Raw genomic sequence first — 22,032 nt, 5'->3', positions numbered from 1 at the left:
CCATCTAAACATCTTTTCCAAAAAAAAAAGCTGCATGTTTGAGCAAATCAATGCTAAAACACATACTGCATATATTAAAACAGCATGGCTTCACAGTAGAAGAGTCTGGGAGCTGAACAGTCCTGCCTGCAGTCACCATCTGAACACATTTGGCATACGATGAAGAAGACGAAGGACTGTCAAGCTGCTAGAATAACAAGAACAACATTTCTCTGCCAGAACTCCAACAACTGCTCTCCTCAGTTCCCAGATGTTTACAGGTTGTTGTTAAAATATGTTTTCCATATTCTATTGTGAATAAAATATAGGTTTATGTGATTTTCAAATAATAGCATTCTGGTTTTAGTTATATTTTACATAGTTTACCAACTTTTTTAAAAAAAACAATTGGAAAACAATCTTTTTGTTTTCATTTAGTTTGTTTATTTTCTTAAGATGTACTTTGTTTGACTCTCAGTCACTGAGAGCTTCCACAGATTAAAAAACCCTCAGTATTCATCATTCTCTCCACTTGCCTCTGCTGTGTGTTTTTTAATTAGTCTGGCAGAAACACTTATAAATGCAGCGCAGCATGACTAGCATGAAAAACTTCTAGGAGAACTCCTGTTGTATGTTTTTGTGTCCTATCAAGGTTTATGTTATATTTGAACATGATGCTGAGAGAAACTTCAGCCCTGCAGGTGATGTGTTTCATACTAGAAGAGAAGGAAGGGAGGGAAGTGGGCAGCCCACTTTATTCACATATTTTTTTTCTTTAGGCTCAAATTTAATTACATACAGAATTTGAAATAATGAAAAAAAAAAGAATACATGAAGTGAAAATGAGTTTATTAGTTATCAACCTGTGGACCAACCTCCTACACACAACTGCAACAAAACACATCTGAGCTGCACCATATCACAGTCTGCTGCACTCAGTGAGGGACTGCAGCCTGGGAGATTTTCCTGGACATGGCACCGTGTTGGAGCTTCGTCTCCCCTCGGTTTGAACTCCTACGCTCATCGCCGAGCTCAGGCGGGAGTACAGCGCAGGTGTGTGCTTGTGTGCGGGTGTGTAGCGACCTCTAAACCAAAGTAAAAAGACACAGTGTGTGTGTCAGTTATGTCGGTGTGTGTATGCGTGTGGAGCGTGTGTTTCCCTGTGCTTTTAACAGTGCGATATTGTCTCTTATCACACTCTGGCTGTAAATCAGTAGTAGTGGTGATGTCGGGTTGGGGCAGCTGTCGCGGCTCAAGTCAAGATGAAGGAAAGGATTGAAGAGAGGAAGATAGAGAGGAGGGGGGTATGGGTAAAAGGAGGCGGGAGTTGAGGGGAGCTGCTGTCCGTGGGCCGTGGCCTCAGTCTCAGCCTGTCCTCCTCTCAGTGCTGGATGCGCCTGATGGACTGGATCTGGGGGGTCTGACAGTGGGAGCCCCAGTTCCTCCAGTGCTGGTAGTCTCCACTGTGTCTCTCACACTCCATGATGTACTGCTGGCCTCTGTAGCCAGGGTACTGGTAGCAGACAAAGCTGTGGGACAGATGGAGAGGACAACAGAGTCAGTTTTCAGTAGCTGCTGTCAGAATTAGGATTTAGTAATGGGAATAATATGTGCTGATGATGGATTTGAATTATTTAAAGAGTACAGTTTTATAGGAAGATGATGTTTAATGGTCACAAAATAGGGACTGCGATGAATATTTGGTTAGGTGTACCATCCCCATGTCAATTTTTAGGGTGAAACTTACGCGCCACACTGCACGTGCATGGAGCCGACTTCAGGCATCATCCATCCCATGGCCTGCAGAGAAGGGTAGTCATCACAGATCTCCACGCTGCGGCTCAAGAAGTTCTCCTTCTCAAAAATGAGCATGCGACTGCTCTGGTGGGACTGAACAGGACAGAGAAATCCAAGAGTTAGGTTTGAGATTTCAGGGTTCAAAAGGAGGATGTGGTTGGACCCTGAGAGAGTCGGGGTGTACTCACGGCGCAATAGATGGGGCGCAGAGACATGAGGCGCTCCACGTGGTAGGAGATGGAGCCGCTGTAAGCGTCCCAGTGGGGGTACTCTCCTCTCTCCAGGATGAACTGCTGGCCCTGGAAATCATGGTGCTCGAAACCCACCCAGCTTCACAGAAGAGACACAGAGAGGCTAGTTTACATGATGCTCCCTTTAAGATTTGGTCAGTAATGTAGGTTTTTGTACTGCTGATAAAATCTCGGCTCTTCTTTTTGTCTCCAAAGTGAGATTTACAGTAAAGAAACAACTTTTTTTTCAACTGCAGGTGAGCTACAATTAAAAAAACCCCACATCTTTGTATTCTTTTTACAAGAATTTTTAGTGTTTTTTAGTGTTTGGAATAGATGTGATCAAAAGAGGATTAAGCCTATATATATTTCTTTAACTCTGTGCCGGTCCACTGGGTTTTGTTTTCATCTATTTGTTATTAGTAACAAAGAGAGTTTTGAGACTTACGCTCCGCTCTCAACCCTGATGGAGCGGATGTTGTCCAGTCCGCACTCCTGGATGTTGCAGCACTCGGAGGTGAACTCCAGGCACTTGCCCTGGAAGTGCTCCTGCTCAAACACGGTCACCTGTGGAGACAGATCAAAGTGGGGAGGAGTTTAGATACTGCTGCTCCGAAGGCTATAATAAAACATTTCATATACACCTCCTCACGAGCATTTGTTTACCTTGAAGAAAGGAGCCATGCCCATTCCTGAGGTAACCAGCGGCTGGATCATTGGGGACCTTGTAGTTCTGTACATCTTTACTCCTGGATGTGTGGATGTAAAGTAAAGAACAGGAAGTTTTTGGTGAAACAGTGTCAGAGATAGTAATAATTAAAAATAATAATTTAGCTAAAATAATCAGACAAAAACACGCTGGTGTTCGCGCTCACAGTAACTCCACCTTCTGCATCGTTTATGCTGCACAGCTACGACATTTGAAGGGTGGTCTGGCCATGAACAGCTAATTCACACGTTTAAAGCAAATATATATATATTTTTTTACAATCTGACTGACAGCAATAGAAGTGTTTCACAGGTGTCACAAAGTGCTTTTGGATTTCAGTTTCTGTGTGAAAGCACCACCTGTCTGTCGGACCCTGAGCTGAGCTGAAAGCAGAGATGCAGCCTTACCTAGAATGGCACTTTATTGGAAGAGCTCGGGAGTGGTACGCGCCTACCGCCTGCCTCGCGTAGAGCTTTCAGAGAACCTGGCGCTTCAGTTTTATATCGACGGTCGGGGAGCGCGCCTACTTCTGCGCGTTCGCGCGTACGCTTCGGACCATGCAAGCTCTCCGTTTTGACACAGTAACCATACGCGCGCCCCCGGAGCTGCTGTGTGGCCTCTGGACGCTGTTGTCCCCCTCCAGCGTCTAGCTCAGCAGATCCTAAAGTGCTGCCGAGGCTCGGAAACAAAAGGCTCTCCAGTATGTTCGGACCCCGGTCAGCAGTCCAGCGCGTGCCCCGCGCACAAAGGGTCTGGATCGGGGCGGAAAATGTGGGGATTAACGGCGCGGCAGAGAGCCACGCATAAAGTTTTAACTGGGTCGGTGTGAACAAGTGTACAGAAATGGAAGTGGAAAAGGTTTACGTTTTCTCTTGTTTAATTAGTGGCATCTAATCTAAGCTGCTTAACCCTAATGATCAGGAAGTTTGACCTAAATTACCAGTCAACACAGTGTAACTGGTACCTTCCAGTTACATCCCAGTTTAAACACCTATTCATTCAAAGTCAGGTTAGATTGTGCAGCCTGTTGTTATGTTGCCAGTTGTTGTCTGTGGGACATGAAAAGGTCGTATACATCATACAGTAATGAACCTTTAAAAAACATAAATACACATCTGACACTTTATTTAAAGGGCTGCTCTGTTTTATAGTTTTCAGTCAGGGTTATAAAGCAGCTTACACATTTTTACTCTTCATACATTCTGTTCCTACGGTCTGGGGAACTTGGTTTTATTTTAATTCACGCATTCAAGGGGAGACAGAAGACTAAACTGTCTGAAATCTAAACCTGACTACTTTTTAATTGGCCAGTCTGTGCTCCAGCTGGTGTCTGTCCTCCTCTGTCTCTGCCCATCCCCATCACCCTTGGTCCGTCCCTCTCTGATGATGTGGGGTTTCTTTTGTCTCTTGTCTCTGACCTCAGCGAGTTTGTTTCTCTTCCCATAATCCCTCTCCTATGTGCGCCAGCGTATAAAAGCGAGGGGCGCACTCCGAGCCACACACACTCTGAGTGAGGCTCGGCACAGGCATCGCACACACAGGTAAGGTACACGCTCACACGCCAGCAGGAGGTCCAGCGGCAAGCGGAAAGGGCATAGATTAGGTTTAAGCTTTCCTTTACCTTTAATTTATTTGAGTTCCTCAACAATCTCGTGGCAATACGAAAGGCTGCACTTATCACACGAATAAACAATCTCTCCCTACTTCTCCCGTTTCTCTTTCCACTCAGTAATCATGTCCAGTGGAGATAAATCCAAGACTTCTTCCCAGACTGACGGAAAGGCTGCCCAGAGCAAGAAGTCAGAGATGGGAATGATGTCCTACAAGGTGGGTGGTTCTCTCCTGTTTCAGATACAGATAACAGTGGCTACGCTGAAAAAATTCACATCACAGACCCTTGCTGATGTTGTTCTAACGTGTTACTTTCCTCCAGATGTACGTGTTCGACCAGGAGAACTTCCAGGGTCGCATGATCGAAATCAGCAATGAGTGCATGAATGTGTGTGAGATGGGCATGGACCGCGTGCGCTCCCTGCGTGTTGAATGTGGACCGTAAGTGTCAAATGAAATACACTTGTGTTTGTGCATCTAAGATTGAGATTGGATGCTTCATGACGCTTCCTCGTCCGCAGCTTCGTGGGCTTCGAGCAGATGAACTTCTGCGGTGAGATGTACATCCTGGAGAAGGGAGAGTATCCCCGCTGGGACTCCTGGAGCAACTGCCAGAAGAACGACTACCTGCTGTCCTTCAGGCCCGTCAGAATGGTAAAAATCTTCTATTTCTTTAAAACGTCACTTTTTTCCCTCTTTAGACTCCCCTCTAAATAAAACCTCTGTCTCCCTCTATTTTCCCGTGTGCCAGGACCCCGAGAAGCACAAGATCTGCCTGTATGAGGTTGGAGAGTACAAGGGCCGCAAGATGGAGATCATGGACGATGACGTCCCCAGCCTGTTCTCCTATGGCTTCACCGACAGAGTGGGCAGCATCATTGTCAGCTGTGGAACGTGAGTGTCAAGTATCAGTGGAGCTTAAACACCAAATTTAAAGGCCATAAAAAACAAATCAATTGACATGTTTCATCTTTTTTTCCCAGCTTTGTGGGATACCAGTTCCCTGGATACCGTGGCAGCCAGTACCTGCTGGAGAAGGGCGAATACAGGCACTTCAATGAATATGGCGCCCGCCATCCTCAGTTCCAGTCTGTGAGGCGTATCCGTGACATGCAGTGGCACCAACAGGGCTGCTACACCATGGCCAGCAAGTGAGGCTCAGGGAAGGAGAGAAAGAGAAAGAGCGGAGGTGATGGAGAGGGGCGGAGGAAGCGGGAAAGGGGGAGAGACGTCTGAGGCCTTTACCTTAGTGCCTTAAAAAGGTCTTTGATCTAATGCAGTGAGGGGAAGGGTGAGGATCTATGTCTGCCCCTGACTGGAGAAAACACCTCAGTGGAAGGGCCAGCCGGACCACAAAACCATCAGACCACCCTCCATTCCTCTCTGTTTCTACTCTTCTCTTTCTCCCCTATGGGCTGAGCTTTGCTTTCCTCCCTTTTCTTCTTTTATTTTTATTTTTAGTCCCTCGCTTCATTCCCCTCCACAGACCTCTGAGACACAGTAGAGGGAACAGAGTGTCTCTTACTGTTTTACACACACGATTCTCAGCTCAGGGTATGATGCACCATGGGAAACTGAGTCCTTAGAGCCCCCTGCTCCCTCGTCTTCCTGCCCCTGTGCATTGCACACCCTCTCTGCTGTACAGAATCCTGGCCAAGTTTTCAATAAAAAGGAAAATCTTGATTTCAAAGATGTCGTTGTTGTTACTTATTACATAGAAATCACTTAAATCAATATAAATCAATAACACATTATTTAAAAAAATGGATAAAAATGTGGACAGCCGGACACTAAAAATATATATTTTTCTTTATTTTAATAATGCGAGCCAGTGTTTCTTCTGTGCGATCACAGTTTTCAGTGTCAACATATGGTTGTTAAAAATTCATTGAATAAACACTCATGTTGTTTTTGGTTTGGGTTTGTTAAACTTTTGCATACTCAGCTTTAAAAACCTCCCAGTGGCACAATGCTTTGTGTTGCATAGAAAAAAAGTCAGTTGGGCAGCAGAGCAGTTTCAGACATGTGATCATGTGACTGCTGCATTGTGCACAGGCTCTGCATAACAAGAGGTCCCATCGAAATTTCTGTTTTGAACTGAACATAAAACACAAACTCATTTCCTTTAAACTGCTTTTATATATGGTAAAAAAAAAAAACCCAAACCAAAACATCTTAATAGCGATGAATCTACCAGAGTTATCACAGTTTTTTATTTTCTAGTTTTGTATTTTCTACTTAGTTATTAATTTTATTTCGTTTTGAGTTTTTGTTTTTAATTCAGTTTCTAGAGTGGATTTTCTTGTTTTGGTTTAGTTTTTATTGAAAATGCTTTGTTTTACTTGTTTTTTTAATTGTTTATTTAGTATTTTCAGCATTAATTTTAGTCTTTTTAGTTGCAGGGCATATGTCAGAGGCAGGATTAGGGAAAATGACCAAAGGTATTACAATAAAAAAGCAGAACTTTTTGAAAGCAGTCTCAATAAATGCGTCCATCAGTGACTAAGAAATACTGAAACTAAGGATCGTTTCTCTATTTTAACTCAACTTTAGCTTTTCAAGTTAACAAAAGTGTTTTAGTTAGTTTTAATTTTTCCCCAAATTTTTATATTTATTCATATTTTAATTAAAAAAAGTTTTTTCTACATCTAGTTTTAGTTTTTAGTTAATTCTAACCTCGCCAAGCATAAAATTCAATTAAAAATTTAAATGTTGAAATTAAAATATAATGTTCAACTGCTTTTAGTTCAAATTTCTAACCAGCCAATCACATGGCAGCAACTTAATGTATTTATGCCTGTAGACATGGTCAGGACGATGTGCTGAAGTTTAAACCGAGCATCAGAATGAGGATGAAAGCTGATTTAAGTGACTTGAATGTGGCACGGTTGTTGGTTGTTGGTGCCAGACGGGCTGATCTGAGTGTTTCAGAAACTGCTGATCTGCTGGGATTTTCCCACACAACCGTCTCTAGGGTTTACAGAAAATGCTTCAAAGAACAGGAAAGATTCAGGGAGCAGCAGTTCATTGGGAAAAAAAATCTCTTGTTGATGCCAGAGGTCAGAGGAGGCTGACCAGAGTGCTTCGGATTAGAAGGAAAGGCAACAGTAACTCGCTTAACCCTTGTGTTGTCCTCGGGATTCCCATATACTTGTTTGCCATTCGCCTACGGGTCATTTTTGACCTGAGGACAACAGAAGAGCATATCTGGGCAATCAGTCCACAGCAACAGAAGACCACACCAGGTGCCACACCTGTCAGCTGTGTGATGAGTCTACTGAAACATTTGAATGATCAGAATTTGGCATAAACAACATGTAATAGCTGCCATCAGCCGCAATCCAAATGCTTTACAGCACGACAGATTTTAGAGCTCAGTGTATCTTTGTTTAATACCTTAATTTCCTTAAAGATTGGTTATGTAGATTACTAATGAATACAAATATAGAAAAGTTGTTCATTTTAAAAATATATTATATCCATGTCATCCTCCTTATGTGTAGCAGTTGGTCCTTCTAGTACTTTATTGTCCATCAAACTAGTCTGGGTCTTTAATTATGTATCAGGTCATAATAATTGAACAATTTGTCCATTATATATATGTTTTATTAATTAAAAACAGGTCTATGATTTTACAAACAAGCGTTTACACTCGAGGAACAAACACTCATATAAAAATACATCTAAAAAACTGAAAATCGTAAATGTGAAGCCGCTGATATGTTTGACATATTTATCTACTGTGCATATTACACCTTTAAATTCGTACATGTGCAGTCTTTGTTAGCTACAACAGTTTTTTTGTTTCATTACTTTTTAATACAAAAATATAATTTGAGATGCACGCTCTTAAGAGCAAATGAAGGATGTCCACTACAGAGTAGTGTGATGCTTAGCCAGCAGTTGCATAATGTCTGTCTGACACGTGGACTGGTCAGCGGGACATCATTCGCACAAACTCTGAAAGAGACGAGAAAAGAAGTGAGAGGGAAACAGAGGACGATAAACATTATCAGTCATCAAGGCCTTCCCACACCTTCAAAGTCCACCAGGCCATCTCCGTTCAGGTCAGCGTCTTTGAGGATCTCGTTGATCTCTCTGTTAGTCACTTGTTCTCCCATCAGCTTCTTCATGGCCTCACGCAGCTCCGTTAAACTGATCTGGCCATCACCATTAGAGTCAAACTGGATACAGACAGAAAGAAACAGTCCTTTTAAGCACAATTATCAATATTCTTCAATTATTTACTTATTATATTTATTGTGTTTTACTCATGCATTTGTGACTTTAATAACAGAAAATATAAAGGTATTATAATCTGGGAAATCTTCATTTTTAACAGAAATATTCATCATGCATTGTTGTAGGTTTGTCAGCCACTAACATGATGAGAAAACTGCTCCGAAAGGTCAAATGACAACTAAAAACAGTGAAGGTTTCTTTCCTCTCAGACGTTTGTTTTGCACTTACTGTGTTTCTTTTTGGATTCATTTGTTGTAACCTAACCTTCATAGCTCTCGTTTCTTTGTATGTGAATATATTTTAGTCTTTCGCACCTGTTTGGCCTGCTATAGCAGGAAAAATGGAGGCGTCATTAAACACTGATGTGTTTGTTTTTGTTGGTTTGTGTTGTGTATCTGTATGTTTTTGCTTATTGTTTTATGTTTTATGTGACCTGCCTTGGGACATAAGGTGAAGTTTAATATTTTTGCTATGAACTGACATGCTGACATCTAATGTATCCGGTAAATTGATGCACATTAACATACAGTATACTATTCAAAGGTAAAAAAAAAAATGAAGTGGCTCTGTTTGCTATTCTACTGAGTGAGCATGCACAATACCAGGATCCTGAAACGGTCTAACCTGAGTGAATCCAGCCATCATTAAACTATGCATACCTGTGATTTTTCTGCTACGAAATGTCACAATATCTGCTGTGAAAAAAGCCTACCTCCCACTTATGGTTACAAAGATCGGCCTGCTTATTTGAACCCATAATGAAGGTCTGCAAAGGAGAAATGAGCTTGACTTGTTCCATAAACAAGCTGCACAGTAATAAATTATTATTTTTATCCAAGTTTCATTCCAGAAACTCCCTGCGCGCTTCTATTTCTTCTTTTATATTTGAAGGGTTATGCTTAGTCTTATTTGTTTATCGTTCCCAATGGATTCAGATTTACAGGCCTCCCCCACAGCTGATATTTTCATAGCAGCAAAGTCACATGCTACAATCCAATGCTGCTGTTAAAAAAAGTCACTACAATTAAATTTATGTTTAGGTCTTTATGTTGTAAATGACAGCATGTGTCTCTTGACCTCTTTGAATGCATCTCGCAATTCTTTGACGCCGATCATGTCGGCTGTCTCTGCCAGCATCTTGGGTCCCATCAGCTCTACAAAGTCCTCAAAGTCCACTTTACCTCCACCTGAAACACACACACACACACACACACGCACAGTTGCCATCTATTTCCACTCTGTTCTGCAGACTCGTGCATTTTAGGCTGTTGCTGCACTCACAGATCTGCTGGCTCAGTTCAATGAGCTCCATCTCTGTGGGCATGTATCCCATAGTCCTCATACACTCGCCCAGGTCTTTGTGACTGATGTAGCCATCTTTATTCTTATCAAACTCCACAAATGCCTCACGGAGCTCTGGTAAGACACACGCACACACGCAAAACACGTGTTATTACTGGTAAGGCGGGTATCATATCAAATGCATGTACAGCTAAAAAAAGCGGATAAATCACCTCACCTTCGATCTCCTCTGGCCGCAGCTCTCTGTCCTGCCGTGGGGGAAAGTTTTCACATATTAGCTTCATGTTTCACACAGTTATAGATTTCCCCTTTCATACTAAAAATATTCACAACGTTTGTTTGGCAATAAGACAATAAAAAGTAGACGCAGGCATTAAGGAGCACAATCTAAGCACACAGACATACAGCTTGTGTCACTTAACACGTGATGCTAGACAGAGCACAGATGAAAAACAGAAGCACCAAGCGAAACAAAACAGAAAAGATGAATAATGAGAGGAAATGTTAAATATTTTTTGTTATGTATAATCAACGTCTTGATGTCTGGCCAATGTTTTTGGACAAAGATTCATTTTTTGAGAACTATGCATCACAATGATATTTATGTTCTTTTAACTCCAGGGTGTTGCACATCAATGAAATGCTGAAAATAATCCCTAAGCTGCATTAGATAGAAAGCTCCAGGGCATCTACATGGATTAAACCGTATATCTGATTATTGTATGCAGGGATTCCTGCACCATAGATTACAGTGAGTACCCAGATTACTTTTTGGAGGATGCCAGGCTGCAAACATCTAGAGACTAGGAGATGTCAGAGGTTTAGTTTTAGGAAGATGTCCACTGTCCGGATGTATGTGTCTGTACACTAAATATATGCATACTCAGGCTTGTGTGTGTAACCTGAATTATTATTTGATTGTATTTGTTTTGATCAAATTCTCATTTTCACACAGTAAAAGAAATCCTGACAATAAAAGTAGAGCAAAGCAACGTTGTGGCTAGCATTCCTTCCAGCAAGAATTCCCAAACGTTCCCAGAAGTGTTGCACTTCCACTTTAATGTGAAGTTTTCTATTCCAGTTGTCCCTGTTTGGGCAGTCTATTATTTTTCTTATTCCAATTAAAAAAAACATCCACTAAAAAGGTTTAGACCATTATTTTATTTTATTTTTGTCTTCACCTATATGAAGTGACGCAAAGGCCACAGGTCATCAGTGTGATTGTTTCACAGTTCACACAAAAGCCTGCATCCTTTCTTTACCAAGGGCACGAATAAGCTCCACAAGGCCAGTCAATGATTTTCCAATGATCTCTCAGTGATTGACCCCTTTAAGCTTGCCCGTTGCCTGGGGATTTTAATTGTCTGACCCGAGCCACTAATGCAGGGGGGGGGGATGACACAGCTGGTAAAGAGCAGGAGGGTCAGCCACGATGTGGGGATGAAGATGAATCGACACGAGTGGAAAAAGTTGCACTTTGGCTGTGGTAGGACACAGTGTGCACACTTCTGTGACTTCCTGTTACATACGAGCGTCCTAGCAAAGCCCTGTTTAAGGAAGATGCAGGCCGGGCCGACGATGTTGTGCAGCATGTTGCAGTTCTTCACCAGCGCACCGAGGGACTCCTTGAACGGTTTATCCTCTACATCCAAATCCTCATCTCCCTCCAGCTGCTGGCTCATTGCCCTCACCTTACGATGGAAGCGCCAGTGTATCACCCGCTTTGGAAGCAGATGGTTAAAGCAGGTGTTAAACCACCAAACTTACTGTCCGTCACACCAAATGTGCGACTGATCAAGCAAGTCAATATCTTTTCAGAGGCAAAGTAAGACCCCTGCTTTTCTACAGTCATGCAAACGTTGGAAAGGCAATAAGCCAGAACTGTAGGATAGATACAGCTGCTCATTATTGCAGGAAGCCCTCATCAGCCTCAGTCCTCACTGTGAGAAACCAGTTTGACTTGAAAATAATCTATAAGTCTCAATCCTGCTGCTGCAGCTTCAAACTGCTGACACTAGCTGATGTGAGTTTGCTAATTCTCCAGTGTAAAGACTGACAGCTTAACTACACGTCAGTAAGTAACACGGCTACAATAGTAGGAAGCAGTGAACATTACAAGTAACAGTAAAAAAAGCTAAATAAATAAATATGGCAATCATGCATCTAAAATCACTATTAAAATAAATGCAAGCATTGATAAGCTCATCATATACATATATATATATATATATATATATATATATGGATTTTAATATATATAAGTTATGTATTTATTTATCCTTTAAAATGCATAAATAATCTTGAAAAAAGATTATTAAATGGGGGATAATTAAAAAATAAGCAATAAATGAACAAAAACGTATTTTTTAAAACAAGTGTGGACAGTAAATAAAAAGGACAAATAAATACAGATCCAAATACAAAGAATATACATTTTTGTAAAATTAATTTATATGATTTTAAATTTTAATCTAGCCTTACTTTAATCTATTATTTTGATCTCTTTAATTACATATTTTTTGCATGTTTCGATTTTCTGCACACAAACAGTGTGTCCTTAAATAGCACTTTAAGTGATGCAGTCTGTATACTAAGCTTTCCTGTAATTACCATAAAAGGAAACAGTTTCACTGGTGGGGGAAAAAAAGGAAAGCGTTAGAGTTTCAACAATATATTTTTTTCCTGTTTTCTTTATTTACATGCAATCATTAAAATGATGCAGTGAGACAACATCCAAAGAAAGCTGCGGTTGTCACGGAGGCAAAAAGCTTTAGTCAGCGAGTGCAAGCAAGAGGATTAAGCTGCAGTGAGTTCAAATCTAACAAAGAGGAGACAAAGTACACTTACCTTCTTCATTTTATCATTCAGAGATGGTTTGTTCCCCATTACCAGACCTCCCCTGTCACTTTTCTATGTTCCTATTTCCCTGCGCTCTTTTTCTGTGGACTTCTAAAGTCAAGTTCAAGCTCACAAGCTAAAAAATCCCTCTGAGTTTCCCATTCTGGTTAATAGTCGTCACATTGGATAAAACAGAGATGGAAAAAAAGGAACGGCCCTCATCCATTCATGGTCATCTCCGCTGACCCAAACCAAACTGAACACGTTACCAAATGATCTTCTCAAAACAAAAACAAACTAGATGACTGAGCAGAAGTGGAGCGCACTGGACACAGCTCGCTTATGTGTCACTCCACAGAAACAGCATCACTCTCGCCTCTCCAGGCGGTGCTTTTAATCCCCCCCTCATTCCTCTCTGTCACTCGGTCTTCCCTCCCCCCTTTCTCTCTCTCTGTCTCATGTCAACATGTTGCACGAGCATTCAAATGACTTCATCTACAGTGTGAAGAGTTTTAAAGGGAGAATTAAGAGGACACGAACGGAGCGGGATTAATCCATGCCCTTTCAGATTAAAGAGGACAGGGTGATAGAGAGAGAAAAAAAAGGGAAGAGAATACATCAAAGACATTCAAAGGAAGAAACGGAAACAGACATACCTTTCCCATGTGGATAAACAAGAATCTAAATATTTGAACTTGGCCTGGAAATAGAGCATGCACTATTTGAAACCATAAATATTAAAAACAAGATATAAAACAAATTCTTGGCTAAAGATGAATATCAGAGGTGAAGAACACCAGAGGGTTTTATTACTTTAGATGTCTTAAGGCTTGGACTTTTTGTGGATTACATATCACTGCATGTGTGCACTATGTGGTATTAAAGAACACATTATGTAAAATGAATGTAAATATGATGATGTTTGTCACATCAGGTTGACCTCTTGTTGCCAGTAGGAGCGCTATAGCTGTTACCTAATATCAACAGTGTACGCTCACTGGCCTCTTTATTAGGCACACCGTTTCAGCTTCTCATTAACACAATATCTGATCAGCCAATCACATGGCATCAACTCTTAGGCATGTAGAGATGGTCGAGGCGACCTGATGAAATTCAAACTGAGCATTGGAATGAGGAAGAAAGGTGATGTTAGTGACTTGGAATGCGGTATGGTTGTTGGTGCTGACGTATTGGGATTTTCCCACACAACCATTTCTAGAGTTTACAGAGAATGATCCAAGAAAGAGAAAATATCCCGTGAGTGAGTGCTCTGGGGCAAATTGCCTTGTTGATGTAATACCCACTCGTCATTTCTTGAATGTGGCAGAGTTCACTATATTTAAATGACCTCCACAGTCACTGGATAAACAATGTATGTCAAACATGTGGCATTCAACACATGCAATAAATGCAAAAGGTGCCTCTATATGATGTTCTTCTTTTGGCTTCTCCCTTTAGGCATCACCACAGTGGATCATCTGCCTCCATTTCACTCTGTCCCTAGCAATCTCCTCTATCTCACCAACCCTCTGCATTTTATTTACAACAATAAAATAATCTTTATTTATTACATTTGTTGTTATTTATTATTATTTTATATTTATGATTTATTTATGATGTTTTAGAGTGTGATCCCCTTCTATCAGTGGTAATTTGTACATGTAGCATGAGGGCTAATGCAAAACATAACATGTACGTTTTCATTGCTTTGTCATATATGTGTAAAACATGTTCAAGCTATTAAGGGTCCCTGTGACACTCAGTTCATGGGCCCAATAAGAGCACGAAAATGGGTACAAAGTGTACCAAATGTAAAACGTGAAAGTGAAAAAATGAAACCTGCTAAAGTAACAAAAGAAAAATTGAGTGTTTGCGTTTTTGAAAAATATAAGAAGTTGACTTAGCTGTGACTTGTGAAGCATTTTCCAACAAGTATTAGATGTGTTTTTCAATTATGTGGTAATTAAATTAGAAACCAATGGAAAAATCTCTCATCTCTGATCTTTGCGGATGATGTGGTTCTGTTGGCTTCATCGGGTGAGGGCCTCCAGCTCGCACTGGAACGGTTCGCAGCCGAGTGTGAAGCAGCGGGAATGAGGATCAGCACCTCCAAATCTGAGGCCATGGTTCTCAGCCGGAAAAGGGTGGAGTGCCCACTCCGGGTCGGGGATGAGGTCCTGCCCCAAGTGGAGGAGTTCAAGTATCTCGGGGTCTTGTTCGCGAGTGATGGGAGAAGGGAGCCGGAGATCGACAGACGGATTGGGGCTGCAGCTGCAGTAATGCAGACGCTGCACCGGTCCGTCGTGGTGAAGAGGGAGCTGAGTGTAAAAGCGAAGCTCTCAATTTACCGGTCGATCTACGTCCCTACCCTCACCTATGGCCACGAGCTGTGGGTAGTGACCGAAAGAACGAGATCGCGGATACAAGCGGCGGAAATGAGCTTCCTCCGAAGGGTGGCTGGCATCTCCCTTAGAGATAGGGTGAGAAGTTCGGCCATCCGGGAGGGGCTCAGTGTAGAGCCGCTGCTGCTCCACATCGAAAGGAGCCAGCTGAGGTGGTTTGGGCATCTGACAAGAATGCCCCCTGGGCGCCTCCTGGGTGAGGTGTTCCAGGCATGTCCCACCGGGAGGAGGCCCCGGGGCAGACCCAGGACACGCTGGAGAGATTATATCTCTCGGCTGGCCTGGGAACGCCTTGGTGTTCCCCCGGATGAGCTAGAGGAGGTGGCTGGGGAGAGGGAGGTCTGGGCCTCTTTGCTTAGGCTGCTGCCCCCGCGACCCGGCCCCGGATAAAGCGGATGAAGATGGATGGATGGATGGATGGAAAAATACAACAAGTGAGCTGTAATGCTTCACAAAATGACAGCTTATGCAACTCACAGTGAGACCCTGGTGGCGTTCAAATGCGTCAGCTCACGTCGAACTGAAAAGCACAATGAACTTCAATTTGAACTTCAGCTCTTACATCCATGGACTACTTTGGCTGAGCTGTCAGTTATAATGGCATAAAGTTAAAATCTCAAGTGGAGGTTATGAGAGCAATGCTAAGTGGTCATCTGAGCTTTTACAAAGCATCTGCCGGCAAATCTCTCCAAAAGCAGATTTGGCATGCTGCTTACTACAGTGCATCCATACGGACGGCACAGCTCGTGTGTGTGTGCTTCTGTGTGTGTCACTCATCTTTCTGTTTAGTCACATTGTGGGGACTCTTTTAATTTTAGATTTTAGGGTGAAGACTAAGGGTCAGGAAAAAGAGGTTAATAGGGTGTGTGTGTAAAACACTGCAGGAGGTAGATTTAACTCATCCAGTTTTGGCTCTTGCTGTTCATTCTCCAAATTTGTCTCTCTTGTACTTTTCCGTACTAAATCATACACCCAGTTAGCAGTTTATTATTAGCTATTAGTTACCCTAATTGATACATACAGTGTGGGGTGGAGAAAATTATAGAAACAGCAGTGGATACATGTACAAGTACAGTTGAATGAACACTACTCTCAGTCAGCTACGGGAAAGCATGAACATAGAGCACTAGAGCACAATGAGTGTGTGCTCATTGTGTTCCTGAACTCACTAGCTAAAACTAATGACAACTCTGCATGCATGCGTTGTCTATTGCAATAAGCTCCAGTGACCACTAGAGGCCACCTTAGGACCGGTCTGACATCAGTATCACCTGCCAGCTGCAGCAGTGGATGTCTGGGAGAGTACCAACTTTTAATTTGTTTATTTATTTTTTAGGAGATACTTTAGGCAGATTGATCAGTCATACATTAGAAATGAAAATCTAGATTTCTAGTTTTCCTTTTTTTCTGCAATAAGACTCTTATTGTGATTGATAAACACGGAAGGCCAACACTGGAATCAACAAGTTTGCAGCTTAAGAACGCTTTTGTGGCATGAAGATAGATCACTTCTCTCAAAGAGCTTTCATGTGATTTGATAGAAACAGATTATTTCATTTTACAAAGGTACATGCGTGAGTCACTACAGGAGATGTTTGGGATGTAAAGCTTTTCATCAAAGTGGTGGTCACATGAAAACTGTTTAACACAGTTGCGGGTTTTGTACACGTTTCTGTGCAGTGGTTCTTATAATATATAATATATCTTAAAACACACACCAGTTGTTCTGGGTTCTACAGGGAGAAAACAATAAAAAGGGAGTTTTTTATAGGGTCTTTTCCTTTATAATATAATGCACCTTTAGGTGGTTGTTGTTGTGATTTGGCTCCTTAATAAGTCAATATAATAAAATGTGACAAAAATATTAGACGTCGTTTATTTTTTAATTGAAAGATCCAGTTTTACACATCTGTGAGGACATGTGGACAGTCGGTATCAGAAGTCTGATAAACACATATCATGTTCTTCATTTACTTCATTCAACTGTGCAAAGATCTACTGAGTTTTAATTAAATAAATATGCAGAAATATTCAAACTTTTAAAGGGTTCACTAACTTTCAAGCACTGCTGTAACTGGAGCCCAAGCATCGCTTTATAGTGCAGATGTGCTGTGATTTTGCTTGCAAAGCTTTCAGTGCAAGACTTTCTGTATTTTTGATTTGTACTTACAAATCAAAATTAATTTGCAATGAATGACTCAATTAATTAATTATTATTATTATTATAATTAATTAATTAACTGTCATTTCTAAGTTTTACATTTTTAGCTGTCTGAGATGGAAAACATATTTCAGAAAGTACCAACCTTGTACAGACTATTAGTATTAGTACAAATTAGTACAAACCTTGAGTAGAGTATAAACAATTCAACCCTCAAACTTACATACATACATTTAATAGATAAATATGAGCATCAGCTTTTCAGCACATAATATTAGCAGATTAATCACTTCTTTCTGTGAGCTCCAGCATGATTCACTCTGTTGGCTGCGCATTGAAACAAAACTTAACACCAGTAATTGCAACTGAAGACACCATTAAATCTGATCAACTACCAGGTTGGGTCTCTCTTACTGATGGTTTTAATTAATCACGTAAATGAGATGGTCTTGAGAAGTGGGCGCACACACACACACACACACACACACACACACACACACACACACACACACACACTGTTCCTGGGTCCTGAATACTCTTAAGTTGCTCTTCTCAGGACATCAGCGCTCAGCGACTGTCATGCTTGCAGTCTGTGGTTAATTTGAATGCACACACACTTTTAACTTAACACGCCGTGCATATGTGCGTGTGTGCTGTGTGTGTGATAGAGATGTGCCATACTCAGGTAACGTGACTCTGTCTTTTGTTTTGGACTCAACATACTCTTGATCTCTGATGTGAGTGTGATCTGGTGTCAGGTGTACATCAGCGGGTTTCCAGAAATGAGAGCTGTCGAGACACACGGGAAACACTAGAAGAGACAGAACAGACAGAAAGTGAAGAAAGGAGGAAAGGAAGAATGGATAGAAGGAAGGAAGGGATGAAAAAAGGAAGGAAGGAAGGAAGTATACTTGTATAGCTCCCTTAAGACTTAAGACTGTCTAAAATAGAGGCCAGTGCAGAAGTCTATTAAGCCTGCCTCATTTCTAATGGCCAGCAGAGGGCGACTGCTTTGGTTCCAAAATGAAGTCAACAGCACTGTAAGTCTAGACGATAAAACCTGCAGCTCACTTGGTCTGTGACCTCAGTGAAAACTTTCTGATGAGTTTATCATCTCACTTGGAAAGTTCAAGTGCATGATGTTTCTTATTAGAGCCAAAACATCAATGTCAATAAAGCGGTGTGTGCTCGTTGTCACAGAATGCCGTGTCCCTTCGTTTGTGATTCACCCTTCTCATGTGGCGGCTAGCTTTAAAAAAAGCTGACAGGATGATAATGATGAAGTCAAAGTTTCAAAAATGTGACTTCACTAACTATTACTATGGTGTAACCATCTTTTATATACAATTCATGCTTCAGACACATTCATAGTGCAGGAAATGTTTGGTTTAAAGTGAGGATGCTGCACCGTGTGCACATGGTGCCCACTCGCGCACATGAAATCATTGGACTGTCACCTGTTTTGTTCTCACATGAGCTGGGTTACATCACATGAACTTCATACTAGAACGCCGGCAGGTTCAACGTCAGTTAACGTTCAATTTGTGCTGCGGTGCATGCAGAGCAACTTTCTGCAACCATTTGCATATTTTAGGCATGCTTTTATAAGCAGATGCTTTCATGTATTGTTATCAAATTCATGTTGAGCATATCGTCTTGTTGATGGATAGTTGTTATTCGGTTAGTGAGGGGGAAATTACTCTTAATTGGGATTTGTTCACATAAATCATCTGCTCAGATTCATTTAGAAATTCAGTTTCTGACCAAGATCACATTCATGTGACCAAGGGCCCGAGGGTGCACTCACTCACAGCTCTTAAAGTCGCTCCTTCAACACTGGTGTTAAAATCTCAGGTTATTTTATGTAAGCAAGCGTGATCTGAGGCTATATTACATATTGTTGCACTTGAGCACTCAAGCTTCTCTTCTCTCCGACTTTGCTGGCTGCTTTCTCCCACTCACTTGCTGCTCTCTCTTAATTTGGATCACTTGCATCACCACTGACATCACATTTTTTTTATTTTTACATTGCTTTCCTGTTTCTAACCTCAGCCCCACTCATCCTCGCCCTCCTCAGAGTTTGCTGACGCGATGAGGTGGACATGACTCTTTCTTCATGTCAAGAAAAAAAGAAAATACTGACTGACTCACAAGCCATGCTTGAAGTCGGCAGCAGGAAGCGGGTAGGGATTTAACTTCTGTGTAATCCCTTCTGATTTTATTTTCACACACAAACCGCTGTCTCACACCGCGAGCCCACGCGTCTGGCCCTCGGGTTACAGCGCTGTAATGGTGTGGCCTACCGTGCCGTGTCATGTGTCACCTCTTAGCATGTGATTGATGGGATGTGATGCGATATGGAGCTGATAGAATGGCTGCAGCGATAGGGTGTCCATCAGATCTCTGGCTGACTTTACTGGTATCTATTACGGATTACACTTTGGTAATGTTTCCCAAAGTAAAGGAGCTTAAATCGTCTCAAACTCACGCTATCATCCTTCTACTCATTGCGCTTTGCAGCTCTGGCTTTTTCCACCAGGGTTAAACTACAAGGCAAAATGGTTAATGTTCACCTTGCCATTGTGAATTTAGCTTTGTGTCTGTCTGAACTGCCAGATCAAAGAGAGCAGGGCTGCGAGAGAGACCGCTACTTTACAAAAGCAGGACCACAGTCACCCTTTAAATTTGAAGTGAAGGCTTAGGCTTAGGCTTTCTGTGAAGCCAGACATTCAATCAGCCAGAGAACTTGATGCACATGCACACACATTTATTCCCTCGCACACACTCTAACACACACACACACAGAGTAACAAAAGTGTCAGACATACCCACAAGAACGCACACATACACGTCCACTGCAGAGTATGAAACAGATGAGCTTCACACACACACACACACACACTCCTACCTGTCCAAACACCGAGTCCACTATGGGCAGCAGGTCGACGGGCTCCTCTTCCTTCTCCTTCTCCTTCTCTCTCCTCCGCGGTCCCTCCATCAACTCCTCCAGCTGTTCCTCCAGCGCTTCGCTGTCCTCACCCGCCTCTGCTGCCGTCATCGGGGGTAATTTGGATTTTTGATTGCGAGCAGCAGCTTGAGCGTCTCCGCCACCCCCACCACCCCCGCCCTGGTCATTGGATCGCTTCTTTTGCTTCTCCACCTTCTTCTTGATGGCAGCCTGCACCTGTGGGAAGGCAGGGGTGGAGGAGAGTAGAACAGTGCACTCAAACTTATATCAATATAAAGCATGACCGATACTACTGAGACTGTAGATGAAATACAGCGCCACAGCGTTCACTGTCTGAAACGTGAGATGTTTAGTTTATAACATTTGGTCTAGGAAGATGTGACATGAACATACTTTGTAAGGAAGATGCCAAAATAAGAACAATACACAACTTGCAGAAGTCAAAATGTTATGAAATGCATGCATTATAAAATATTTTTAAAATGATTATTTTTAACCTATTACATAGACATCCTTTAACCCATTTACAGTAATCCAGTTTGTTTTAAAACTTTAATAAGTTGTCACATATGGGTAACAGGTGTTTTCCACAAGAAATCAACAGTTCATCTTTTGTATCAATGACTCTTATCATTCTCTCGGCAAAACAAAACTTCAGCATGCACAATATAAAATGTGATATAGGCACACAGCATGTAAGGACGCACACACACAGACAATTATATATATATCTATCCGCACCCACTCCCACTCACCTGTTTCGCGCTCCTCTCCGGTGGCACGCTCATCGCTCCAGCGGCTGCCCCGGATGCCGGCTCTCGAATGATCATGAACATCTCGGTGTCACGGGCTAACACACACACTCTCTCTCTTCGTCGCTCGCCCTCCCCCTCCCTCACCCTCTCGCTTCCCTCTCCCCTGCTCTCCTCTCCTCTCCTCTGCTCTAGCTCTTTATGTCTTAAGTGTAATAAAACTCCCCCTCAAAAAAAAGTCAGCTTGGACGGATTTCTTTTCTTAAACTCTGAAAAAATGTGTTAAAAATTCAGTCCCATTCACGCAGTGATTGCAGCTGTCTCTTTGTCCCGGGAAACACAAAAGGAGTTAAAATGCTACGGCTCAAATGTTCTCCTGCTTCCTCCTTTCCTTCCAAGTATTTCCTCCTGTTGTTTTCCTCAGAGTTTCATCAAGCTTCTGTCCATCTCTCTCAGGTGAGGAGGTTTTTATCATCAGCTGATGTCTTGGCTCCGGGATTGAGTTCCAGCACCTCTGCCCCCACTTGCTATCTCCAGATAATTTAGGTGACACTCTATACCTCCAGAACTTTAGCTCCCTCGCGTTTTCTACCTGTAGCGCGTTGACGTCTCTCTCTCCTTCTCTTCCTCCCCTTTTTCCACCTTTTCCCCTTCATCACAGGTAGACTTCCCTCCTCTCTGCCGGGTTCTCTACCTCAAACACAGGCTTTATAAAAACATGCCTTTCCTTCCCCGTAATCTCGTTATTCTCTCGTGTTTTCCTGGTCGTTTACACTCATCTTTTCCCATCTTATCTCAATCTTTTTCCCAGAATCCTTCTTCCCCCCATCTTTTTCTCTTTCTTATCACCATCATTTCCCCCTGACAATAATCCTCATCGCTCCCTGTGCTTCTCCTTCTTCTCGTCTCTTTCGCCCAATCTATCTGCCCTCAATCCCCTTGTCACATTTGAAGCCTTTGTTGTAAAACAAATTGGATGTTTTTCTGCAGTGCCCAGGTCAGCTATTCATTTAGAAACAGTGAGAGATAGAAAGAGATGAA

General features: G+C 42.1%; 3 protein-coding genes across 4 annotated transcripts; 1 reads left to right on the top strand and 2 right to left on the bottom strand.

The window, feature by feature from the left end:
- Window positions 1-811: 811 nt before the first annotated feature.
- Window positions 812-3,187, bottom strand: cryba1l1 (crystallin, beta A1, like 1). The gene is made up of 6 exons (XM_006781384.3): window positions 3,123-3,187; window positions 2,673-2,755; window positions 2,455-2,573; window positions 1,965-2,106; window positions 1,727-1,869; window positions 812-1,508 (listed from the first exon to the last, which is right to left on the bottom strand). The coding sequence occupies exons 2-6, from the start codon at window positions 2,745-2,747 to the stop codon at window positions 1,361-1,363; spliced, it is 627 nt and encodes a 208-aa protein (XP_006781447.1). The 5' UTR covers window positions 2,748-2,755; window positions 3,123-3,187; the 3' UTR covers window positions 812-1,360.
- Window positions 3,188-4,191: 1,004 nt separating this feature from the next.
- On the top strand, window positions 4,192-6,016 carry crybb1l1 (crystallin, beta B1, like 1). Its single transcript, XM_006781385.3, has 6 exons — window positions 4,192-4,256; window positions 4,445-4,542; window positions 4,649-4,767; window positions 4,848-4,980; window positions 5,078-5,220; window positions 5,310-6,016. The coding sequence occupies exons 2-6, from the start codon at window positions 4,450-4,452 to the stop codon at window positions 5,479-5,481; spliced, it is 660 nt and encodes a 219-aa protein (XP_006781448.1). The 5' UTR covers window positions 4,192-4,256; window positions 4,445-4,449; the 3' UTR covers window positions 5,482-6,016.
- A 1,904-nt stretch (window positions 6,017-7,920) lies between these two features.
- On the bottom strand, window positions 7,921-21,075 carry LOC102787015 (calcium-binding protein 5-like). 2 transcript variants are annotated; one of them, XM_087829591.1, is made up of 8 exons: window positions 20,995-21,046; window positions 20,180-20,455; window positions 11,400-11,591; window positions 10,088-10,118; window positions 9,850-9,984; window positions 9,646-9,755; window positions 8,363-8,510; window positions 7,921-8,286 (listed from the first exon to the last, which is right to left on the bottom strand). In XM_087829591.1, exons 1-8 carry the CDS (start codon window positions 21,025-21,027, stop codon window positions 8,261-8,263), a joined length of 951 nt encoding a protein of 316 aa, XP_087685717.1. In that variant the 5' UTR covers window positions 21,028-21,046; the 3' UTR covers window positions 7,921-8,260. The 2 variants fall into 2 exon arrangements, with proteins under 2 accessions (XP_087685717.1, XP_087685714.1); XM_087829588.1 differs by lacking the exon at window positions 11,400-11,591 and having other exon boundaries at window positions 20,995-21,075.
- Between the last annotated feature and the right edge of the window lie 957 nt (window positions 21,076-22,032).

This window comes from Neolamprologus brichardi, chromosome 2 (genome assembly GCF_056152115.1).
Source record: "Neolamprologus brichardi isolate AB-2024 chromosome 2, ASM5615211v1, whole genome shotgun sequence".
NCBI lineage: Eukaryota > Metazoa > Chordata > Actinopteri > Cichliformes > Cichlidae > Neolamprologus > Neolamprologus brichardi.
The sequence above is the reverse complement of the archived record's forward strand: the minus strand, read 5'-3'. Positions and strand labels throughout refer to the sequence as shown.